Source organism: Danio aesculapii, chromosome 25 (assembly GCF_903798145.1).
Source record: "Danio aesculapii chromosome 25, fDanAes4.1, whole genome shotgun sequence".
NCBI lineage: Eukaryota > Metazoa > Chordata > Actinopteri > Cypriniformes > Danionidae > Danio > Danio aesculapii.
In genome coordinates, this window is record NC_079459.1 from 26,259,177 (window position 1) to 26,282,973 (window position 23,797).

General features: G+C 37.3%; 2 protein-coding genes across 2 annotated transcripts; one reads left to right on the top strand and one right to left on the bottom strand.

Moving 5' to 3' along the window:
• The first annotated feature begins 2,839 nt into the window (after positions 1 to 2,839).
• On the top strand, positions 2,840 to 7,459 carry LOC130219048 (class I histocompatibility antigen, F10 alpha chain-like). Its single transcript, XM_056451317.1, has 6 exons — positions 2,840 to 2,855; positions 3,218 to 3,460; positions 4,766 to 5,029; positions 5,112 to 5,396; positions 5,475 to 5,585; positions 7,425 to 7,459. Exons 1-6 carry the CDS (start codon positions 2,840 to 2,842, stop codon positions 7,457 to 7,459), a joined length of 954 nt encoding a protein of 317 aa, XP_056307292.1.
• Positions 7,460 to 10,318: 2,859 nt separating this feature from the next.
• LOC130219049 (uncharacterized) lies at positions 10,319 to 23,412 on the bottom strand. The gene is made up of 8 exons (XM_056451318.1): positions 22,932 to 23,412; positions 22,664 to 22,856; positions 22,453 to 22,583; positions 14,086 to 14,337; positions 13,721 to 13,999; positions 13,346 to 13,624; positions 13,139 to 13,273; positions 10,319 to 10,359 (listed from the first exon to the last, which is right to left on the bottom strand). The coding sequence occupies exons 1-8, from the start codon at positions 23,410 to 23,412 to the stop codon at positions 10,319 to 10,321; spliced, it is 1,791 nt and encodes a 596-aa protein (XP_056307293.1).
• Positions 23,413 to 23,797: the final 385 nt, after the last annotated feature.

Below are 23,797 nucleotides of genomic sequence, written 5' to 3' on the forward strand. Positions count from 1 at the left end.
TACTCTGAAATGTGTAATGTCTGTTGTCCCTCCTGCACCCAAATGGAACAGAAGTTGCTTAAACCATGAACAATGATTTTGAATTAATCGGTTGCGTGTTAAGTTCCATGAAACAGAGGGGTGATTTATTTATTTATTTAATACATATCAGCCCAAATACCTCTCTATGCACAATTAACAGAAGAAGCACTTTGCTGAGAAAACAACTGATTCAATGTTATTGTTTCTGTTCATCTGAATAAAATATTTTTTCAAAATGTTACATTTTTTGACAATTTAATTTCAAATTATTTACAGTGAATAACATTTAATATGTACAGCGAATAAAATAAAGGTCTTTATTCTGAATTTTAAAAAATTGCAATTAGAAAGTACCTTAAGAAATGTTCATGTATATTAATGTTCTTTTTTTTTTTCACTTTAAAGGCAATGATAATAAACTATTATTTGCCATTAAAGCTCCTTTCTTTAAATGTCTGCATCTGGTTGGCACTCGAGCCTCGATCAGGTTGCTAGACTGGAAGTGTCAGCTATACTCTTGTGTTTTGTTTCTGTATAAAAAGTATATGTGTATGTATATATATGTATGTTTATATTCGGAGTTGAGGCATGACTGAAAAGTTAGTGAGTGAAATGGCAGATGGAATCCTGTTCATAGAAAGGTTAATAATTAACATTTATACATAGCATTTATGTGTATAAAGCATCCGTTTTTTGAGAAATGCTTTTCATTTAATATGTAATCAACCTCTACAGCTTTACTTTTACATTTCAAGTGAGAATGGCGTACACTGCCACTTTCTGTCGTACCATTCTGGGTAGTATTTGGCAGTGGAAACACAAGCCTGATAAAAGTGAGCCGTAAAATACTATACTGAGCCGTACCACCTAGTGGAAACTAGGTATGACAAAAAGGTATTACAACAAGATGTTACAAAAAGCATGGAAGGTAGGTGAATTGGATGAACTAAATTGGCAGAGTGTATTTGTATGGTTGTTTCCCATGCTGGGTTGCGGCTGGAACTAAGCCAAAATTGAATTATTAGAAATCTGGATAGATAGATAGATAGATAGATAGATAGATAGATAGATAGATAGATAGATAGATAGATAGATAGATAGATAGATAGATAGATAGATAGATAGATAGATAGATAGATAGATAGATAGATAGATAGATAGATAGGTGTTTAACAAAGCAGGTGTATTTGTGTTTTTCTCTCTCCTCAGCTCTGATCTCCAGACTCTTCCTCGTCTTGTACTTCCTCATCGTCTCCATCCGTCTCCTCTAGGGTCCTCAAAATCAGATACAGGCTGTTCTGTCTCTCAACAGGGTCAGGTTGGTGTGACAAGGATAAAGTCTTGTCGGCAAACAACTCACACGAAACCTCCAGAGTTCTGGTTTTACTGTTGAGAAAAAAGAGAGCAGAAAGATTTCATTATATATTCGGCTATATGTTGATGGGAACATTGTCCTGCCATTTTGTTTTTTCTCCCAGAAAACTCCTGTAATCTGAACTAACCCCCTATCACCCCATTGGGTCACATGTTGCATGAAATATAGACAAAACATAAATAATCATCCACACTGACAATGTAATATGAACAGGTTGATATATATATACACACACACAGACACACACACAAGCTAGAAGGCTATCTTATTAACTACAATAATGACATGTGGGTTCAACTAGTGGTAGATTATTGCTGTGTCCTCGCAGAATCACAGAGATTACAGAACAGCAACATAGTAACTGTAGACAGCATAAACAATTTCTAACTCCTTTTGTGTCAGTGTTTGTTCTCTCACATGCTAGTCTTTGGAAGGCATATATAATTAGCAGTCCAATAGCAACCTTTACTGGATGGGTTTGTGTAATCTTTTATAACGGAGAGAGTGTTTGTGTTTCCCAGTGCTGGGTTGCAGCTAGAAGGGCATATGCCAAAGTAATTGGTGGTTCATTCTGCTGTGATAAGCCATGATAAATCATGCACTAAGTCAAAGGATAATGAGTAAATTCAGCAAAATGAGAGACAACTGTCACCCAGTGTCCCAACCATCATCTCTTATGTGGTCTGTTTGTACAACATCATTTATATTGTTTCTTATCAGATCCATATGGCCAAAAACCCCAGCTCTTGGCTTTTTCTTGGACACATGCAGCCATCCGCTTACTAAGTCATGATGTATGGAATACTATTTCCGGGTCCAAGCCACTACTCATTTGAATTGAGTAAATATTCGTTTAGAACCACGTTTTAGTCATATCACACATTAAAGTGAATTTTATATGAAATCATGGTGTACACGACAGTCTCTGGACTTGCTGCATTGGTGACACCAATATTTTAACAATTTATTTAAAAAAATAATCACTTTCTGGACATTTGATTGGCATATATATATATATATATATATATATATATATATATATATATATATATATATATATATATATATATATATATATATATTGTGATCAAGATTATCGAAAGTATTACATCACTTTGTGAGCGTTTATTACTACCATTTGCTGAGCCTCCCCATACAGTTGTATATAGTGCTTGGACCTGGAAGCCGCTACGCATGATGTCACATTTAACAAGCGGATTGCATCCTGACCTTTATTATATTGGTGGAATATAGCAGATTCATATGATTTGATCCTTTTGACGAATGCATACTCATTTTGGTTATTCATCTTAACTCTTTGATCATCCATAGTTTAACTAGGCTTTAAGCATACTGCATAATTCCTTGTCATTTTCGCCCTTAACCAAAGTTGTTTACTATATGTTTCTCTGTTTACTACCAGATGCCAGAGTAACACCAATAATGAATCTAGAAGGGTGTAACTTTAAACTGGCTCACATAACTTTCATGATACCTAAGAGTTCCAGGAAATAACATTTATAACTCGTTTGACTCGTTGCAAACATTGGGTCTGGATGCATTCACAGAATGTGGCTATAGAGAAGGACATGCTTTCCCCAGCCTAAAAACAACATGAAATTTTTGTATTTTCTGTGTGTGCTGTCATTGCCAACAGCTGTTTTTACAGGTAGGTTTGTCTTTAATTCAGTTGCAGAACAGGTATTGTGTATTTTCATTTGTTTTCAAATTTATTTTACACATTTTTAAGACATTACTCGTTTAGATACCACCATATAGTAGTTTGATTGAAATTAAAGCTTGTGTTTAACTTTCTGACAGATTCCCACTCCTTGCTGTTTCTTGCCACTCACATTGATGGAGAAACCCCGTTTCCTGCATTTAGTGTCGTACTTATGTTAGATGACATCACAGTTGGATACTATAATTCCGAGACAAAAATGTTCATTCCAAGAGGAAACACCACAAATGAAGACGAGGAAGTTAATTTTATGAACTATTACCAAAAGGAATATTCTAATATTTTGGAAAGATTTAGGGAAATGTCTAAAAACACAACAGAAGGTAAGATCCATATTAATGCATCTGTCACTTTTGCCCTAGTGTGTGTAAACCATTGTTGTTTCCCACTGCACAAGGAAAAGAAAAATGTTTACTACGACCGTTATTAAAAAGTTAAAAACATTGGATCAACTTATATTATTTTGACTTATTTTATTTATTACAGTGTTTGAAATGTGTCTTGAAAAACAAATATACAGTAGATGTTTTATTTCTTTAATTATTTTCAGTGTTCTCAGTTCCTTGGACTCATTCATGTTGTCATATGCATTCATTTATTCATTTTCTTCCACATTTCCGGGGCCGGGTCGTGGGTGCAGCAGCCCCAGGAGAGAACCCCAGACTGTCTGTCTGGATGAAAACCGCATTGTTCTTCCTGGATACTAGGTTCAACCATCGGCTGGATCCTCCTCTGCAGTACCCTGGCATAGACTTTCCCAGGGAGGCTGAGGAGTCCGATCCACCTATAGTTGAAATATACCCTCTGGTCTCTCTTCTTAAAAATGGGAACCACCACCCAGTTGCCCAGTCCAGAGATACTGTCCCCAACCTCCATGCAATATTGTAGGGACGTGTCAGCCAAGACAGCCCCACAACATCCAGAGACCTGAGATACACAGGGTGTATCTCATCCACCCCGCTGCTTTGCCACTGCGAAGCTAGCTAACTTCGTCAGTGACTTCAGCTTGGGTGATGGGTGAGTCCACCACTGCATCTCCAGTTTCTGCTTCCTTAATGAAAGACATGTTAGTGGGGTTGAGGAGATCCTCAAATCTTTCCTTACATAATCCGACAACATCCCCAGTCAAGGTCAACAGCTCTCCGGTTCCATTGTAAACAGTATCAGTGTGAAATAGTCTTCCTCCATAATCTCCCTGAACTCTTCCCAAGCCCAAGTTTTTGCTTCCGCAACTGACAGGGCTGCAGCACGCTTTGCCTGTCAGTACTGATCAGCTGCCTCGGGAGTCCAACAAGCCAACCAAGCCCTGTAGGACTCCTTCTTTAGCTTGATGACATTCCATACTTCCGGTGTCCACCACCAGGTTCGTGGATTGCTGCCTCGACAGGCACCACAGACCTTACAGCCACAGCTTCTCATGGTCGCGTCAACAATGGAGTCAGAGAACATGGACCACTCGGTCATAATGTCTCCAGCCTTTTAAAATCTGGGAGCTGTCATATGTTGCTCTAAAACTTAGTGATTTCTAGCTCTGGGTTTCAAATCTTCAATCTTGGGAGTTGGTTTCCATTCAGCCCTGATTCCACAGCTTCAGTAGTTGTTATTAAGTTTCTTCTCAATCATTACAGGTCCTGTTGTTCATCAGTTGCTGAGTCTTTGTGTATTGTCAGACAAAGACAATGTTGGCCAAGTGATAACTAAGATTGCTTTTGAAGGCTCCACAACTTATGAAATGCATTTTTCTGGTGACGCAATGACATTTCATGGCATGGAGAAAGAGTCAACAGTACATCTAGAGTTGTACAAATGGTTTCATGTAATGGAATACAATCGCGGCAAACAGATTCTCAACAGCTATCTGAAAAAGAGAGCAACTCAAGGAAAGAGAAGAGGTAAGAATACATTGTATGTTTCTCTGTGCTTTCAATATATGAATAAAGAGTGCAATCTCAATTTTTTTTCTTTGCTCTTCAGTGAAACCGAGAGTCAGGCTTATCCAGAAAGCCTCAGACTCTGGAGGTTTTCGAGTGAGTTGTTTGGCGACAGGATTTTACCCTCGGCACATCAACCTGACCCTGTTGAGAGATGGACAGCCTGTATCTGATCATGAGCTCACTGGAGGAGATCTGCTGCCCAATGGAGACGGGACGTACCAGATGAGGAAGAGTCTGGAGATCAGAGCAGAGGAGAGAGAAAAACATAAATACACTTGCTCTACCACTCATCTCAGTCTGGACAACAAACTCATCGTCACATTGGGTAATGAGCTCTTACAGAAAACTCAATCTAACAATCCAAACAAAAATAATTTAAATAAGCCTGTGATTCATGTTTCAGATTTTGATCACAGTGAACCGTTTAAATCAGTGATTCCTTCAGTTCTGACAGTTTTGGCTCTGATGTTGATGTTTGGAGTTGCAGCTGCTGTGTGGAAAAGATGGCGTGCAGGTAAGATTTAAGATTTAAAATACTACATACTACATAAAACATACTACAATACTGTGCTGTTTTCTAAATATATTTTGGTTTTTAGGATCATCTAAAAGTGATTATTTTGCTCCTTCACGTAAGTACTTTTAATTGTATGTTATTAAATACAAGTCATGCTTATTTGAGGAAAATAGACAACTTGTTAATTTGTCAGATTGTCTTTTGGTCTACAGTCAACATAATCAGTGTCTGTGTTACATGTCATACTGTAGATTGGGACTTTTACCTGTTGTTGTTCATGGTTTCAGAGGATGATGGAATGTCACACAACCAGTCCATGCTGGCAACTTATTTGATGTGACTAAAAATATTAGACGTTATTTTTAGACGATTAAGATTTTAAAGATTAGACGTTCTGTAAACAGGAACTTTTATGAACCCATGTGAGAAGAAAGCAGTGTGCAAACAAACGGACAATAGAAATTACTTCAGCTCAAACAATACAGAGAACACAAGAGTAATATATATAGTACACACAACAAAAAAACATTCAGCCCCATGATTATGACTATTCTAAAAAGCTATTAAATATATTTTTCTATGATGTTTAGGTTACAACAGTGATGAAAAGCAAAGCAATTGTATTGTCTTTAAACATTATTTTGCAGAATGATTCAACCCCAAAAATATATATTTTGTTAAATCATTTATTTTACATAAATCTGCAGTATGTATCTATTCTATATATTCCTCATACCATTATGTTTTCCCTTCCTGCTTCAAAGCTTCCCTATAACAAGATTTGGTTCTCTTCATTTTTGATTTTGAGATATTTTCTAGCAAGGTTAAATCAACCATTGAGCTCATCCAAATTATATATACAGTGGTTGAATTATTATGACATTAAACTTCATAAATGTTTTATGTTATAACTTGTAATGTAAAGTACCACTAAACTGTTACAGACATAAAAAAAAAAAAACTCTAGATCTTCGGAATAGTTTACATTAGTTGATTGTTTCAGTCTAATTTGGGACTGAATGATTTTGATTGCAACTCTTTGGAAGAGTTAATTGATCTGATTATGTTGAGTTGATTGATCTGATTATATAAAAAAATATTCAGAGCTACATCATTCACAGCCTTCCTGTGTGGACATGTTGCATTCACTTCCCTGTCCTCCAATAAAAGCACCTTAGTGATCCAAATCCTTGGGTTCTTTTATTTCAGCATTGTATTTTTAGTTAAATATGTTATAAAAATCTGCATCTATAACAGATGTATGCCTATTTATCTGCATAACACTTTTATATTTATTTAATTGTTGCATAAATGTATTATGCCAGTTTTGTTTTTCCAATTTTGCTGATGACTCCTAGATTAAGATGACTTCCAGTTTAGTGTATAGTCAAATTAATAATGGGCTGTGATTTTGTCATTAACATGTACTAAACAATTTTTTTTTTCTCAGCATCTGAAGAAAATCTGGAAACAAATTAAACAGTTGACGTGATGTCCTGACCCAAAGAAACATAGAAGGATGAAGGAACATCTCCTATGCTGATAGACCGTCAAAAGAGTTTTCATTTAACCTCAAAGAAAATGTTCCACTACATACATTAGTAAACTGTCTTAATATAATGCTGCACAGCTATCACTTTAACTCACTTTAGAAGTGTTAATCTATCTCCTTTAGACTTATGTGAAGAAGTGGTATCTTGATTAATGGCCACTCTGTGTGAGTGCCTTGATTATACACTTACCTTAGTGTCATCCCTCTTCAGCGTTAAACTGAAATCCTATGCTTGTCATTGTTCTTTCTGTATGCAAAATTCTTTGTTTTCATGGGATCTTTAGGCCAGGTCAAGAGATCATTGGGTCCTCCCAGGTAGACTGGATTGTGGATGAGTGACCAAGACAGCTGTTACGTTGATTTTAATGTTTGTTAAAGTAATTCTGTTAAGTGAAAGTGATGTAAGGAAAAGTGTCTCTGTATTATTCTGCTGTGTGTAGAGTGTTTATTGTACTATACTGATAAGATGGCATACTAGAGAGCCAGTTAACGTTGAACTACCTACACATTTTCTGTGTTTGTGTGTTTTTCTCTTCTTTGGATTGATCGACTATGTGTCGCCTAATTAATTATGGAGAAGATATGCTTATAGATTGTTGCCTCCTTTTTTGGAGATAGTTTATTGTTTATTGGAGTTTATCTGTGAATCAGATTCTCGCTACCTATATGTATGACACAGTCAGTGACCTTCTGTTAGAGTAGAGTATAATTGTTGTTTATATGAGACAGTACGAGTGTGTACAGTTTACTATGCTAGAATGATATAGTCAGTGACCTTCTGTTTTTCAACCATGTTCCTGGAGGACCACCAGCACTGCATGTTTTGTATGTCTCCTTTGTCTGTCACACTCATTACAGGTCTTTCAGTCTCTGCTAATGAGCTGATGATCTGAATCAGGTGTGTTTGGTTAAGAAGACATGGCAAATGTGCTGAGCTGGTGGTCCTCCAGGAACGTGGTTGAGAAACACTGTGTTAGAGTATATTGTTGTTTATTTGAGACTGCATTACAGTTTACTATGCTAGAATGACATAGTCAGTGAACTTCTGTTAAGAGTGTAATTGCTGTTGATCAGAGACTGTATTGTAAGTGTGTACAGTGTAGTATGCGAGTGTTTATACTGGGATCTACTGATGAAACTGACAACAATTTTTCGTTAAAGAAATTATTTTTTAATGACTTGTATCTTGGACTCCTGGTCTTCTTTGTTCATCATACTGGGTCTTTGTGTTAACTGTACATTCCCCTAACACAACACTTCATATTTTTATCAGAAACTGGTTCCATGATGTCCCGGCTATACAATCATTACACTCTTCAAAAGGTCTTCATAGTGGAAAAAGATAATTTAGGTTATTTAAATGTTCTTCACACAAAAACAAATAGTTCTTTTAAAATCTAATCCCTGAAAGTGTTTATATTCGGATTTAATATTCATAAATATATATGTGAAATTCATATAATGGGCTGTGATTTTGTCATTAACATTTACATTTATCACTAAAAACAACAATGGATGATATAGCAGAAAATATATCGATTGTTTTAAATGTGAATGTTTAGTCAGGTCAAACCCAGTATCTTTTGCTAAAAGGTATAAACAGAAACGTAGTGGGAAACTTTGGAAGAATGTTCACTCGAGGCTGTTCTGGGTGAGGTAATTGTTATCATATAATATGCATGTCAGATTTCCAATATCGTCTTGAACATGCAGTGTTTTAAATGCTCCTATAAAACATTATTGGATGCTGATTAATATCAATAAAGCGTACAACAGCTGAATATTTGTCACCTGATACATTTCGATTATTGATTTTAAAATCAAATGTCAAAATGAAAAACCTTACTAGTGGTTTTTACCATTTGACACCAAGGGGAGACAGAGACCACTAACCAAGCTCAGATAAATAACCATCACAGAAGCCGTTAGAATACATCAGATGGTTCTTTCTTTCTTTTTTCATACAAACATTTTAGAGAAAATGTCAGACAGGCAGGCATTCAAAAATTGATCGGAGAAAGAAGTGGGCCTCGAAGTGTAAAAGGTTGAGAACCCCTGATCTCCTCATCCACCATTAGTGTGCAGCATCCACCTAGATGGACATCCTAGGATTTTTAACAACCACAGACAGTCAGGACCTCGGTTTAACATCTCATCTGAAAGACAGAAGTATATTTCTTCCAGCTTTCTCACACCTTGGGTGAGATCTAAGTTGAAGAATCCCATTTAACTTCAGTATGTTTTTAATTTTAGAAGCCAAACGAGATGCATATCCGACTTGTGCCTTTTGTAATGAGAAGGAAACAAGATAATTTCCTCCTGTTGATCACCCAGATAAAAAGGAAGGCTGCATATCTCCCAGCAATAAATCCAACGGCATGTTTAAACTCCCAAAACAGCAAGATACTCTTAAAAATAATCAACTGAACTAAACATTTTCCCAAAAACATTAGATTAAAATTGTTTAAAGGTCTAAAAACAACAGACTACCCACAGCTCATAAACTCATTGAAACTGTTGTTAGTTAATGTTGTAATTAACTTGTAATGTTGTCTAACTTTTTACTCCGTCAGACCACTGTATGCGACTATATATACTTTCAGTTCCGATGGATAAAATGTTTTGTTTTGAGTTTGATAAACAGATTAATATCTCAAATTATAATTACAATGATCAAACAAAGGACAATTAAAGTACATAGCAAAATATTACATTTTAATTTGTACACAAAATACAAAAAAAGTTACAAATGAATAAATTAATAAACATGACACTGTTTCACAGCACGTCCCAAATGACATCCAACAAAATTCCAAGAAACTCTAAAATAAATGATAATAAACGAGCAATTAAAATTCATTATATACAAATATGCAATAATGTAGAAACAGTCAGATGTCAGATGTGTGTCTGAGATTATCGTTCCACCATGTGCATTGTCTTTACTGAATAAAGCAGTTGTATCTTCAGAAGATTACAGATCATGTTCACCTGAAAATGGAAATAAATGTGATTTATTCAATGGAACCATGCTAACAACAGTCACGCCAAACACACACAGCTAAACACTCTGATTTGTTTGTTTGTGTGAGTACATTTGATGTTCATTTTTATTAATGAGGAGTATATTTATAAAAGTATAAAAGTATATTTTTCCATCACACAAACAGCCAAAGGCCTACAAGACGAAGATGCCTGTATTAAACTGAATTGCAAACACTGCATTTTAGACAAGAAAAATCAGTAAGCTTGAACATTATGGGGCCCTATCATACACCCGGCACAATGAGGCGGAACGCAATTGTTGTTTGCTAGTTTCAGCTCGACGCAAGAGTCGTTTTGGAGTTTTGCAGCACACTGTTTATATAGCAAATGCATTTGCGCTCATATGTGCGCTCATAACTCAGTTTTTTGACCACACTTCGTTGTTATTGTTCATTTATTCGTTTGCTGGAAATTAGAACTGAATTTAGAAATAGTTTTGAAACAAATCTTTGTGCTTAACAAACAAAATTAATTATGTATAGGCTAATGGATGTCTGTGCGTACAACACTGTTCCTTAGGGAAGAGAGTGGAAGTGAAAGTAAATAATGAGGACGCTTATCTCATTCTCCCACTGTATGCAAATAGCAAAAGTGGATTCTGACATGCCCTTAGGGCTCTATTTTGATGATCCATGCACCATGTGCAAAGCGCAGGGCGCAAATGCATTAAGGGCGGGTCAGAATCCACTTTTGCTAATATAAGAACGTAAAAATCCGCTTTGCGCAGTGGGTCATGGTCTAACAGGGTTGAGCTTATTTTCTTAATGAGTTATAGGTGTGTTTTGAGAATAAACCAATCAGAGTCTCATCTCCCATTCCCTTTAAGAGTCAGTTGCGTCGTGCCATAGCGCATTTCCTATTTACATGACGGACTTTGTAAGTGGAAAAACTGAACCCTTCACTAGAGAGAAAACAGAGCATCTACAGGGAGAATGAGAGATGAGCCTCCTCATTGTTTACTTTCGCTTTCACTCTAGTGGATAGGGAAACTTCTAGTAAGCACAGACATCCATTAGCCTATAAATAATTAATTTAGTTTGTTAAGCGCTAAGATTTGTTTCAAAACTATTTCTAAATTAATTTCTAATTTCCAGCAAACGAATAAATGAACAATAATAACGAAGTGTGTTCAAAAAACTGAGTTATATCCAAATACACATGCTATGCCCCATATGGTCTAAAACACAGGTGGCAAATATAAGCCTGTTTTTAATAAAAAAAAAAAAATAGAAATATGCATATAATAAATAATACTGCTAATAATAATATTATACAAAAGCAAATTTTTATGAATAAACTGAAAAAGCCCCCCAAGATGAAGAAGGCATGAAAGTATAGTTTTTATATTTATGTAGGCTAGAAAATAATATGTTTTGTAATATTTTAATCCTTTATATTTATATCCTATATATATCCTTAATATTTTAATTCTGTTTCATATGTAAAGATATTTGCGTATTGCTGTACATCCTGTTTGTATTAAGCAATGTGTAAGCGAGGCGTATGACTAACGCGCTCTGCGCTGGACTTTAGACCGGCTTTGTTCTGGTCTACAGAACAGTCTATTAAAGTGGCTCAAAATAGCAACGCGTCAGCAATGCACCTCAACACGCCTCCTTTTTTATATCAGACTGTTTATGGGTGCACATATGAGCGCAAATGCATTTGCTATTTAAAAAGCGTGGCTCAAAACGACTCTTGCACCAAGCTGAAACTACCAAACAACAATTGCGCCGCGCCTTGCGCCACATTGCGCCAGGTGTATGATAGGTCTCTTAATGTTTTTGCACCCTGTGCTTTGGACTTTGCGCATGGATCGTCAAAATAGAGTCCTATATCTTAATTATAGTAACATCTTGTGATATCATGTCTTGTTTTTGGTTAGTTTATATGTGTAGTTGTTATGTTTGATGTTACTTATTTTTTCTTTGTGTATTTATTTTTCTCACCCTCTACACTTCTTACTCAACCCTTAAGTTTCACTTTGGTTCAGCCTCTGTCATCATTATGACTGTGTCGTGGTTCCACCAATGCCCGGACAAGCCGCAAGCATTTAAAACCCAGACAGACCAGTGTGTGGTGTGCACTTTATCTCGGCGTACCTTTTGCGCTCCACGCGATTTGTGTGTTCTGGCCTGCTTAGGCTGATTCATTATCTCAGTTTACTGTGGTAATTCGAGTTTACTTGTTAAACTTCGTTGGTTTAAAGTAAAATGATTTGATGGTTGTTGTGCAATACTGAGCCTGTGACCTTGTTGTTTGGTTTGTTTTAATTTAGATGGGTTGTTGTTAGATTAGCTTGAGTGTCTTGCCACCTGTCTAACTTCGAGTTTTGTAGTTTAATTAGTTTAGTTCTGGTGTCGTGTACACTGAAGAACTCAGTTTTTTTTTTTTATTATTATTTCTTTTTGTCGCCTAGTTCAGACTTTAGATTGAAGGATTGTTTTGTTTTGTTAATTTCTTTGATTTGGCTTACACTCATTGTTTACGTTTAAAGATAATAATTGTAATTTATATTTTCCATTTATTATTGTTACATATTGTTTAAACCACTGAGTCAAAAAAAAAAGCTTAAATAGAGAATTGATTCCTGCTTCATCCTTAATCTGTCGCACACATTACACCAGTCTCACCTAAATGTTACAGCATCCCACTTAAACACATAACAGAATAACAATTGTTCATAATTAAGTCAAACCGTTCCAGTTATTTTTGGATATAGACAGAGACTCATCTTTTTGGTGTGCACCAGGTTTTTGGTCTGGACCAAAGGAACAAAGGGAACCAAACACACAAGTGAAATGCATAGTATATGATCTGAAATATGCAGATTCTCAGTATTCTGAAGACTGTACAGTAATATTGTTTTTCATGCTCCATATAACATAATTGAGTAAGGATTCTAAAAGATCATATATTAACTTAAAGGAAAACAAAGGTAAATTAGGCCTACCACTTTCTGTCTGTACTGCTGTTCTGTACTTCTGGCCTCTTTTCCAATTGCTTATTGCCAAACCAACAATTACAGCACATACCAACAGCACAGCAACAGCAATAGCAATCCACATGTGGTGTTGGTGAGGTTCAGCTAAAAGAAGAATTTAGAAGAAAATCAGATCAAAATTTAATCTCATATGTTTATGTGTGTAAAAGATATTACCCAAATCATTGTGATATTCTTCGCCCATGTGTTTTGCTGAGCAGGTGTATTTGTGTTCTTCTCTCTCCTCTGCACTAATCTCCAGACTCTTCCTCATCTGGTACGTCCCATCTCCATTGGGCAGCAGATCTCCTCCAGTGACCTCATGATCAGATACAGGCTGTCCATCTCTCAACAGGGTCAGGTTGATGTGACGAGGGTAAAATCCTGTCGCCAAACAACTCACTCGAACACCTCCAGAATCTGAAGCTTTCTGGATGAGTCTGACTTGTGGTTTCACTAAAAACAGAATTATAAAAATAAATATTTTGATATATAATATATAAAAATTGGTGCAATTTAAAAATATTCTATAGACACACATTTAGTTTTTACCTTTTCTATTTACTTCTTTTTCTCTCTTTTTTAGGTAATTCTTTAGAGTATCTATACACACTGGGTAAAAGAACTGTTCAAATTTCTTCTTGAATTCTTCAAGGTGGGGTTTCAGCTGATCTTGTCCAATAGTTGCAGTCACAGTATAAGAAAACGTGTTGTTAAAGTAGCACAACTCATCTGTGGTGCAGCCTCTTGCAGCATCTTTAGTAATCATTTTTCCAGAAGTGTGAAAGTCCAGCAGCACACAGACTACTAGTGTCTGATAAACATCAAGACCTGTGATGGAAATTAAGGAACAGACTGTGAAAGATCAGCCTCTATCACACACGGGAAACATTTTAATTCAAGCCACGTATGCTTACTGTCATTTTTGCTGTCTTGCCCCAGCAGTCGCGATCTTCTCAAAAAGGATTCATGCATGTAGTTACTTATACTAATGATGTAATCTGAATGAATCACGTCATCCTCATTTGTTGTATTTCCTCTTGGAATATAAGTCTCTGAATTATAGTATCCAACTGTGATGTCATCCAAAGTTGTCGTATAACTAAATTCTGGGAATTGTGTTTTTCCTTTAATATAAGTTGAAAACAACCACAAAGAGAGACTTGAACCTGAAATATAAAACGATTATCAATGATGCTTTGATTTTACAAGTATTGTGCGTATAATTTTGGACACATAGGTTGAGACTTTCACTTTCATTTAAACCAATGAAGCTTCCTATGAAGATCTGTTAAAAGATAACTTGTCTGACTTCGATAAGATCGAATTGAAAATTTATTGAACAGCAAAAAGTCAATCCAATAAAAATTTTTTAAGACTTACCGTTTGGTTCTGACGCAAATGTTGGAGATAAAAATACAAGTAACATAAGAATTGTATCCATTGCACGACATCCTTTTGATCTTTCAAGTTTTAAGAAATAAACCGCTCAATAGCTAATAAACCACGTTGTTTATATCGTATGTGGAACACGATTACAAAATAAATTAATGTTCAGTCTCTTTAAAATTATTCGAGCGTAGCCTTCAGATGTTCCGCATTCCAGAAGCATGTGATGTTGATCACTGTACCTGTCCGTGTTGGGCGGGTTTAAAAAAAACAAGTCATTCCAGTTAGGCTGGAACCAAGCGGCAACCTCCCGCTCTCCCTCGGGAGGCCAATACGGAAGTAACTGAAACTGCAATTCATCAAAATTCCGCTAGTCCTGGCTCCATAATAGAGCAAGTTGCAATTGAGCCCACTGTTAGAATGGCCAACTTTACAGCAGAAAAAAAGGTGTTTACAGCCTGGTACAAAGAACGATTTTGGTTCATATAGCTATTATTACCCTCCATGACAACTGTGAGGGGGGTGAATTTTTTTATAACTCATCCGTTTCCTTTATATTAGGTTATATTAAGTTTGCATAATTAAGGGCGTGGCCACTTGAGTGACAGCTAGGACTCGCTGGTCGCCGTCACTTCACCTCAGCTGAATCCGGCAGATTAGCCACTGATCTCGGCATATTCATCGTATTTTTGTGTTGTTTTATGTGGCTTTACACAGTCAGCTGCCTTTTGGACTTATTTCTTACAATTATCAGATGATATGGGATGCTGTGTGCATTTAATTGTGCTCACAAACCGTTCACGTGGCCTCGTTTCCCATGTGAGTAAAGTTATATACTTATACACCATCTCTATAAATCAATTTGTTTTATTTAAGATTATTTATCATTAATATTTTTCTTTAGACCCGTAAAGCACTCCAGAATGTGACAGATTGATTAGCTGTAGGCTCTAGAACAGTCATCTGAAGCGTTGTCATACAGTGTTGTGCTGGATTTTATCAATAGTCTTGCATTTACTAACACACACACACACATCTGAAGTGTTTGGAAGTAATTCGCGTTTTCCTCCTGTAGAAAAACGTCATAAGAACAATGTTTAGTGGCTCAATGTATTACTACAGTGTTTTTAAAAGTCTAAACACTTTATTGATATAGTGTACAGCCAAGCACATGTGGTCAGAACACAAACGAGTCGCAGGTAATAAAGTATCAAGCGTTTCTCCCAAAGTAAAGTCTGTCTGCCAGGTCGAAGCAAAGTGCCAGCAGGTGTCTGTAGCTCCGCCCACTCTCCGCCTCTTTGCCCTTGTTTGGTATCCCGCCGTGGGTGCGATGACGCGCGAACAAAATGGCGACGGTTGGCCGCGCCTACTTGTGGCTTCTTTTGCGCTCTTCAGAAACCTATGGGTGACGTCACGGATACTCCGTCCATATATTTTACAGTCTATGGCTGGAACTCAAAGCTTTTCCGGGTAAACATGTATTATAAAATCAGCATGGCAGATTGGCCTAAATCTTGTATTCCTATGGAGGTATAAGTAAAATATAATGACAATTGTATATTTTAAATTTTGTTGCTGGGCTAGGCTTCTTTTGTAAATATTTTTAGCAATAAAACGTACACCAGCTCAATATTTGTGACGTGATATATTTTGGTATTTTCGTTTAAATTTCAACATTGATGTCAAATAACAAATTGACTAGTATTTATTTTTATAATAAGCTTTTAAACACTAGAGGGCGACCGAGCCCACCTTCACAGAATTGTTCAACTGTTTTTGCTGCTATTGGACAATAGTATCTGGATGTTGACTTGCATATGCAAGCTGAGACACGCAGTTTTTTTTTTTTTTTTTATTAAATACAAGAAAAATAACATCACTGCATTGAAGAGAAAATACAATAACAAAGGTTAGGAAAGAGAGAAAGGGAAAAGAAAAATCTTTACAAAACCTAAAAGGTCATAAAGAAAAAAAGATTAAAGAGATTCAACATTGAACGACATTTCAGCAAGGAAAGTATTAAATATAGGTATTGTCTTTAGGAACTTATTTTTGTGTATAAAAATTTAACAGCATAACACAATAAAGTTAACAATAAGCTCGAGAGCATGATCATTACCAGAAAAGTACAGGCATAGGACTTTTATACACAAATTTAAATCATATTTAAAAATGAACAATAAATTAAAAAACAATGTTATCGCAAATAGATTTAACATGACTGCAATTATAAAATACAGTAAGTGAAATGAAGTTTATTCCTGTAATTGCAGAAAGTGTACAAATTAGATATATCAAAATAGATAGCAATTTGGGAATTTGTACAATATACATTATGCAAAATCTTATAACGCATCTCTCTTATTTTGTTTGATATGCAGAACCATTCAGGTAATAATCATGCTCTCTTCCATTACTGTCAGAAAAATTTATCCAGAAAAATGTACATCTTGGGGAGGTATATACATGTAACAATCATCTGACAGATCTGCTGTCAAATCATTTATCAAAAATAAGACATTCCATCTAAAAAAAAATGTTTAGGCATAATTGTTTTCCTCTCATTAAAGTAAAGAAATGTTTAAAATAAATGTACATAACTTGGTAAATAAATCCACGTAACTTGAAAGATTTGGCTGGCAGAGGAAAAGTATACAATATAAATGCTTTATATTCCAGAATATTGCCATCATTTTTAAATAAATCCAAAACAAAAACAATTCCTCTTTCAAACCACCCATCAATAAAAAGAGATTTCCCATGAATTATAACATTACTTATTCTTTCTGTGGGGAAAAGGCTGGGACACGCAGTCCAATGAGCTTAAAGAGCCCCTATTATACATGAAATAGGGTCATATTTTGGTTGTAAGGGTCTTCAACAGTCTAACATGCATGCAAGGTCAAAAAACACTTTCATGGTCTTATAATCTGCGTTTATTTTTACCTAATTATCCCAGCGACTCCCATATGAATCATTCAGCGATTCATTTGTTCCCAAACCCCTCCTCTGCGCGAAGCTAATTTGCGCTGATTGGACCGATGACAGCCTGCTGCCATCGACACTGACACCAGTCGACACTGACTGGCTTCAGCGCGAGACAAGTGAAATGCCCAGCTGCTAATCATTATTATAAAAGTAGTCACAGTGCATATACGCTTCAAGCTGCGGTCACACTTGACTTTTCTTCCCATAGACTTCCATTCATACGCACGCGAATGCGTCAGACTGGACATGCAAGGTCATGCGTCAAGTTTCGCATGTTGCTGCGGTGCAAAGTTCAAGCTTGGTGAACTCTGACCTGCGAAATCGCATCACTTGACTGCGTGAGACCAATCGAGTATCAAAACATCACCTCTCCGGACAGAAATTTAAAACATGGAGCAATCGCTCGTTTTTTTTTTATGTCTAATCATCTTGTTTAATCCCGCCCCTTTTCGCAGCGTCGTACGACAGAATTTCGCACACACAAAGCCCGGTGTGACCGTAGCTTCATAGTGTAAAGCTACGGTCACACCGGGATTTGTGTGTGTGAAATTCTGTCGTGTGGCACTGCGAAAAGGGGCGGGATTAAACAAGATGATTAGACATTTAAAAAAGCAAGCGATTGCTCCATGTTTTTAATTTCTGTCTAGAGAAGTCCTGTTTTGATGCTCGATTGATCTCACGCAGTCAAGTGATGCGATTTCGCAGGTTAGAGTTCACCAAGCTTGAACTTTGCACCGCAGCAACCTGCGAAACTCGACGCATGACCCTGCGTTTCCGGTCTGACGCATTCGCGTGCGTATGAATGGAAGTCTATAGCTGCGGTCACACTTGACTTTTCTTCCCATAGACTTCCATTCATACGCACGCGAATGCGTCAGACCGGAAACGCGGGGTCATGCGTTAAGTTTCGCAGGTTGCTGCGGTGCAAAGTTCAAGCTTGGTGAACTCTGACCTGCGAAATCGCATCACTTGGCTGCATGAGACCAATCGAGGATCAAAACACGACCTCTCTGGGACAAAAATATAAAACATGAAGCAATCGTCCGCTTTTTTAAATGTCTAATAAGCTTGTTTAATCCCGCCCCTTTTCGCAGCGCCGCACGACAGAATTTCGCACACACAAAGCCCGGTGTGACCGTAGCTTAAGGCGTGGATTTTGGCGCAGGTTTCAAACCTGCCGAGTTTGCTTGCACAACTACTTGATTTTCGTAGCTGCGTCATCGCGAAACACTTAATGACTAGTTATCAAGACGAGTCGTTTGAAGCACTATGAGTCGACTCTTTTATAGATATGAATCAATAGTTTTAAACACTGTACACTTACAGATTTAAGCCTTAGCTGGATATTTCACTTCACTTAGAGCTGTGTTACACACCACACCAAAAACCCATAATATGGGCTCTGTAATGGAGCAAGTGATGTCACTGGAAGGGTAGGGTTTAGGTGTGCTCATTAAAAGCATTTGGAAGGAGGCTCGATTTAAGCAGGAGAAGGCTGAGAAAAGAAAAGTATGAGATGAGAAAAATGTCACTTGGGAGAATATGAAACGAATGCTGCTTATAAGTGCATGTTTATATATGGGCACGGATAAACAACAGAAACACATCTCAGCAATGACAGATAATGTGTGTGTTTTTTTCTTTGCAGGTGATGGAAACACAACAGGGAGAGGAGTCCCTCAAGAGCATCAGTGAAAATATATTTGATGCATACTGAAAAATAGAAAAACAAAAAGAGGAAGCGGAAGTGTGCGCTTCAATTCCAGTACATGAAATACACGGAGAAACGGAAAACACACAATACAATAACAGGTATGTGATGGTAAAGTAGTATTTCCTTTGCATTTTCCAGGTAATGAAAACACAACACAGATAAAGTAGAATGTCCTTCCAAGAGGAAGGGGTAAGGGGGCATAGAAAGACAGACAGACAGACAGACAGACAGATAGATAGGTTTTTTCCACAATATAATTGTTACAAATTAATTGTTTCAGTTCTTCTAACCAAAATATTACCAATATGGTTAACAAAACCATGCATGTAATCTTTTTTTTTTTAATCAACAGTTGGTGTACTACCAAGAAATGTTTGTTAAAGTTGTTTGCTGACAAATTTGTTGAAACAAACCTATACAAACAAGAGTTGTGAAATAAATAAAATTTAATTAAAATGTGCTTTTTGAGCTTAAACCAAACTGGTCAGTATACTGGACGTGATCTTTTCTGTTTGCTGTTATTGATGTGCTTTAGTCTAATGCTATTACTAATATCATGAAGAAGCACGAGTGAACCCTCACTTGAATTCTCGATTTCATTAATCTGAAACTACCAAGACGAATACTGGGCAATTACCAGCTCTGACCTGCAGATGGGGATACAGCAATACAGACACAACTTTTAACTCTCAACAAGGGAATTACAGTGGAAATGTACTTGAACGGTACTGAACTGTTCCTGTTTAGAGACAAGAAACTCTTATGACAGTACATTTGTACAATGTATATTTGGTTTGATTTTTCTTGTATCCATGTTGATGTGGGTCAGGCTGTTACATTAATGTTGCTGTTTTTCTTCAGATGCTGAAAATGAAAAAAAAAAAAACACTGAACATTGAGAAATCATGTGTCATTAAATTAATATTACCATACACATTAAAACTGGAAGCCTCAATATTACATCAGCAACATTTGAAGAACTTCATAACATTTATAAAGCAACAAAATGTCCTGGTTACATACATAACCCACGTTCCCCGTAAAGGGAATGGAGATGTGTGTCTTGTAAAGGCATAGGGGAGTTCACCAGATGACCAATTACTCTGAAGAGTAAGAAAATGGGCCAATGAAATGCCAAATGAAATGGCAGAGCTCAGCTCAACAGGTGTCACTGATTAATTATTAACAGAGTATATCAGCTGGAGGCTGAGAAGCAGAGCATTTGGATGTTTGCCTGCTGAAGAGCCGATCATTCTGCTAACAGCTGGAGACTCAGCTGCTGTGGCAATGGAGACACACATCTCCGTTCCCTATTTGGCGAACGTTGGTTACGTAAGTAAACAGGACATTCCCCTTCATGGAAACTCCGACATGTGTCTTGTAAAGACAAGAAATGATAACAGGAAAGCTGTGATCTATTTCTGAATGTTTTTTCACCTATAATCAGACATCAGTGTCTCTTCTTCCAAACATAAACTTGACTCTGATATATGAAGAGTTCAGAAAAAAGTTCAGTTCAAAACCTCTAAATCCATCAGACATCTTTTCTTGTAAATTAGCATTTTCTATCAGGCTCCTCTGATAAGGTTCAGAAGTTTCATTTTATATGTAATGAAAAGTTGATTAGCTGGTCAATAAAATACTTTTCTTTTTTTCAAATGTCACTTTAGACAATTCTTTGTTTTTTAACAAGGTAAATTTTCTTTTGCGTCAAAACCAGCTAAATACAGTTCTGCTTTTTATGCAAAACCCATATACATCTATTGGAACACATGTTATTAGATTCATGATTAGTGAATGAAGATGCCATTAGAAATTATTTTACCAAACATAAAACACATTAGACAAACCACCTGCAATTTTAAATCTGTCAAGTAAGTAGCGGTTCATTCGGCTGTGATAAACCAGGGACAAAGCAGAAGGAAAATGAATGAATGAATGAATGAAATCTGTCAAGTAAGCATTAAACAATAACATTAAAAGTGACATGAATTAAATCTTAACAATCTGTTGTGGTTTCTGATATTTGGGATTTAGATTTAATGTATGTGGAGCAATGTAAACATTGTAAGCTAAGCTTGGTTGATTCAAATAATGTATTGTAAAACATTGTGAAACATCAATATCTGTGCTTTGTCCATTAATGTAAAAAGCTTATCAGATCTATAGGTATTATGAAGTAATATTAATAATGTATAGTTTTATACATTATATTTATCTTTTAAAAAATAGCTTAAATTAGCAAATAAAACACAAGGTGGGCCCACTGGGAAAAAAGGAGATGCCTCTCAGACAATTTAGAAGCTGTCATTCATTCTCACCATACTTAACGTTTTGGTCTCCTGTTTTTCCTCATAGCATCCATGTGGGATAAAAGAACAGCAACATCTTTACTCTGTCTTTCGTGAAATGGAGTTGCAGTTTAATGTATAGTAAATCAGACTCATTCAAAGTAGCATCACTGCGCAAACAAACATTAGGAATGCATGTTACCCTTCCGACAGCACATTGTGTTTTTTTTTTCTTTCTTATAAGCACAGAGTTTTGAGGTAAGGGACATTTTAATATGCTATTCACTGACAGTCGGACAGGCTCATCCAGTTCATCAAACTCCCAACTTTTAAAAGCGAAAGCGGAATATGTCTCTTCATAAAAGCCGGCGTTTCAGTACACTGCTACATTGAAAACATATGATTTGATTCGCGCTTCTGATTGGTTCTCGGGATATAGCGGCTTTTGCTGTCAAAGGCAAGTAGCGTTTAGCGACTTTTGCCCACAAACTGTTATTTCTGAATGCGCTGACGCTGCGATTTGGATGATTAGAAGCAAATCTATTTGATGATGGTGTAATACATGCCTAAAGCATTCACTCAATGTCATTATCACATTTTTTGGCGGAAGTGGCGTTCAGCGGCTTTTGCATCTGAACTCTTCATATGTCCAAATGTTTCCATAATATTCTGTGGACTTCTTTCATGTCACAAGGGTTCATTAAAAAAGTTCTTGCGTTACTGCATCACCAATCAAACTTATATTTTAGTATTCACATCACATCAGATAAGATCCCAGCATGATGTTTAGCATTCCACTATCTTTAAAAATTCAGGACAAAATGAAAAAAACAGACAACTAGATTATATGCAAAGTAGATGAACAGTGATTTTAGTGACACACACAGCCCACCAACACGTACTGGAAGCATCTGTCAGAATGACAGCATGACTGGACACTTGTTCTAAAGGCACCCAGGCCTGTAGAAGGCAAGGTCCATCCAGGGACTGAAGGTGCTGTGACACAGCATGGTGATGGACACCTGGAGTGTCCCTGTGCATGGTCGACTAGTTCAAAGACTGAAAAAAATAAGCCAGTCAGTGAATAATCAATAAATGCAGATGCTTGTGCACCGAAGAGGCACAGGGCATCCTCCAGGCATGGAAACAGGAAGAGCCCGAAAGGGAGGACCCGGTACTACCATGCTTGGCCCCTGTCGCACACCAGAAAACGCATTATAAGGAGGGAGAGAGCAAGACATGGAGTGGGCGTCCAGGTCTATAGCTGCAACCAATCCCACAGATGGATGCACTGGGGAATGCGTTTCTGCATGAGCATCTTGATCGACATCCTTAACAGATGACAAATCAAAACGTGCAGATAGGATGGGTTATAACCCACCTCTCTCTGGGTAAGAAGAAGTGGAGGGCGTAAACCCGCTCTCCATCTTGACTGGAAGGACCAGCTCAATTGTATCCTTCGCCAGGAGGATAACAATCTTGTCGCGCGAGACAGGGGTGGCATGGCGATGACTGCTTAAATACACACCCGTGATCTCGGGAGGCCGACAGCAAATTGAAATGCATAGTCGAGTCTGACTGTCCACATAAGCTACTATGATTGCGGAGGGGCAGCATTGGCATGGGGAGTGCTCACCCATGGAAGCGGAGCGTCCCGAGGAAGAGTTGAAAATAAGAAAGCAACGAGGGTGGCTTGGAAGCCGCGACCTCAGCTGCGCAACAGCCATGCCCTCAGAGTGAGAGCATGAGCTGTCCGCAAGCACCGCATCGACATGCTGACCTTCCAGACCTGTGATGCAGTATCCGTGTCCATCATCCGGAGATAGGAACCACCACATCCAGAAACGCAGAAAAAGATGCATTGCTCCACCATGTTGCTCTCTTAGGATCTGCTCTTTTAGTGAAAACTGCCCTTTCAGCTATCAGTGAATCTATCCAGGTGATTGGAAAGTTGCCCAGTTCGACTGCCACTGCCCATGCCGTCGCACGCACTGGTAGGAATACTGCATTCTTGATGAAATAAGCTTAGCAGAGGTTCTCTTGATGTGAGACTCTGAAGCGAAAATCTAAGTGCTCACTTCACAGGCGCCAGCTGACATACTCTGTTAATGATTAATTGCTGGCACCTGCGGAGCCGAGCTCTGCCAACTCATTGGCGTGATCTCCCATAGAATTCCAACGTAGACACACGTTGGAATTTCCATGAAGGGGAAGCAAGAGATCCAAACAAAAATGTTAATACACGCT

Excerpts from the sequence above, each read along its gene's own strand:
- LOC130219048 (XM_056451317.1), top strand. Across the intron at positions 5,030-5,111 it reads AACTCAAGGAAAGAGAAGAG|TGAAACCGAGAGTCAGGCTT; the intron begins GTAAGAATACAT and ends TTTGCTCTTCAG. Across the intron at positions 5,397-5,474 it reads CAAACTCATCGTCACATTGG|ATTTTGATCACAGTGAACCG; the intron begins GTAATGAGCTCT and ends TTCATGTTTCAG.
- LOC130219049 (XM_056451318.1), bottom strand. The coding sequence starts at position 23,412 with ATGCATCTTTTTCTGCGTTTCTGGATGTGGTGGTTCCTATCTCCGGAT. Across the intron at positions 13,274-13,345 it reads AGAATATCACAATGATTTGG|CTGAACCTCACCAACACCAC; the intron begins GTAATATCTTTT and ends TTCTTCTTTTAG. Across the intron at positions 10,360-13,138 it reads AGCAGTACAGACAGAAAGTG|TGTTTGCAATTCAGTTTAAT; the intron begins GTAGGCCTAATT and ends TCTAAAATGCAG.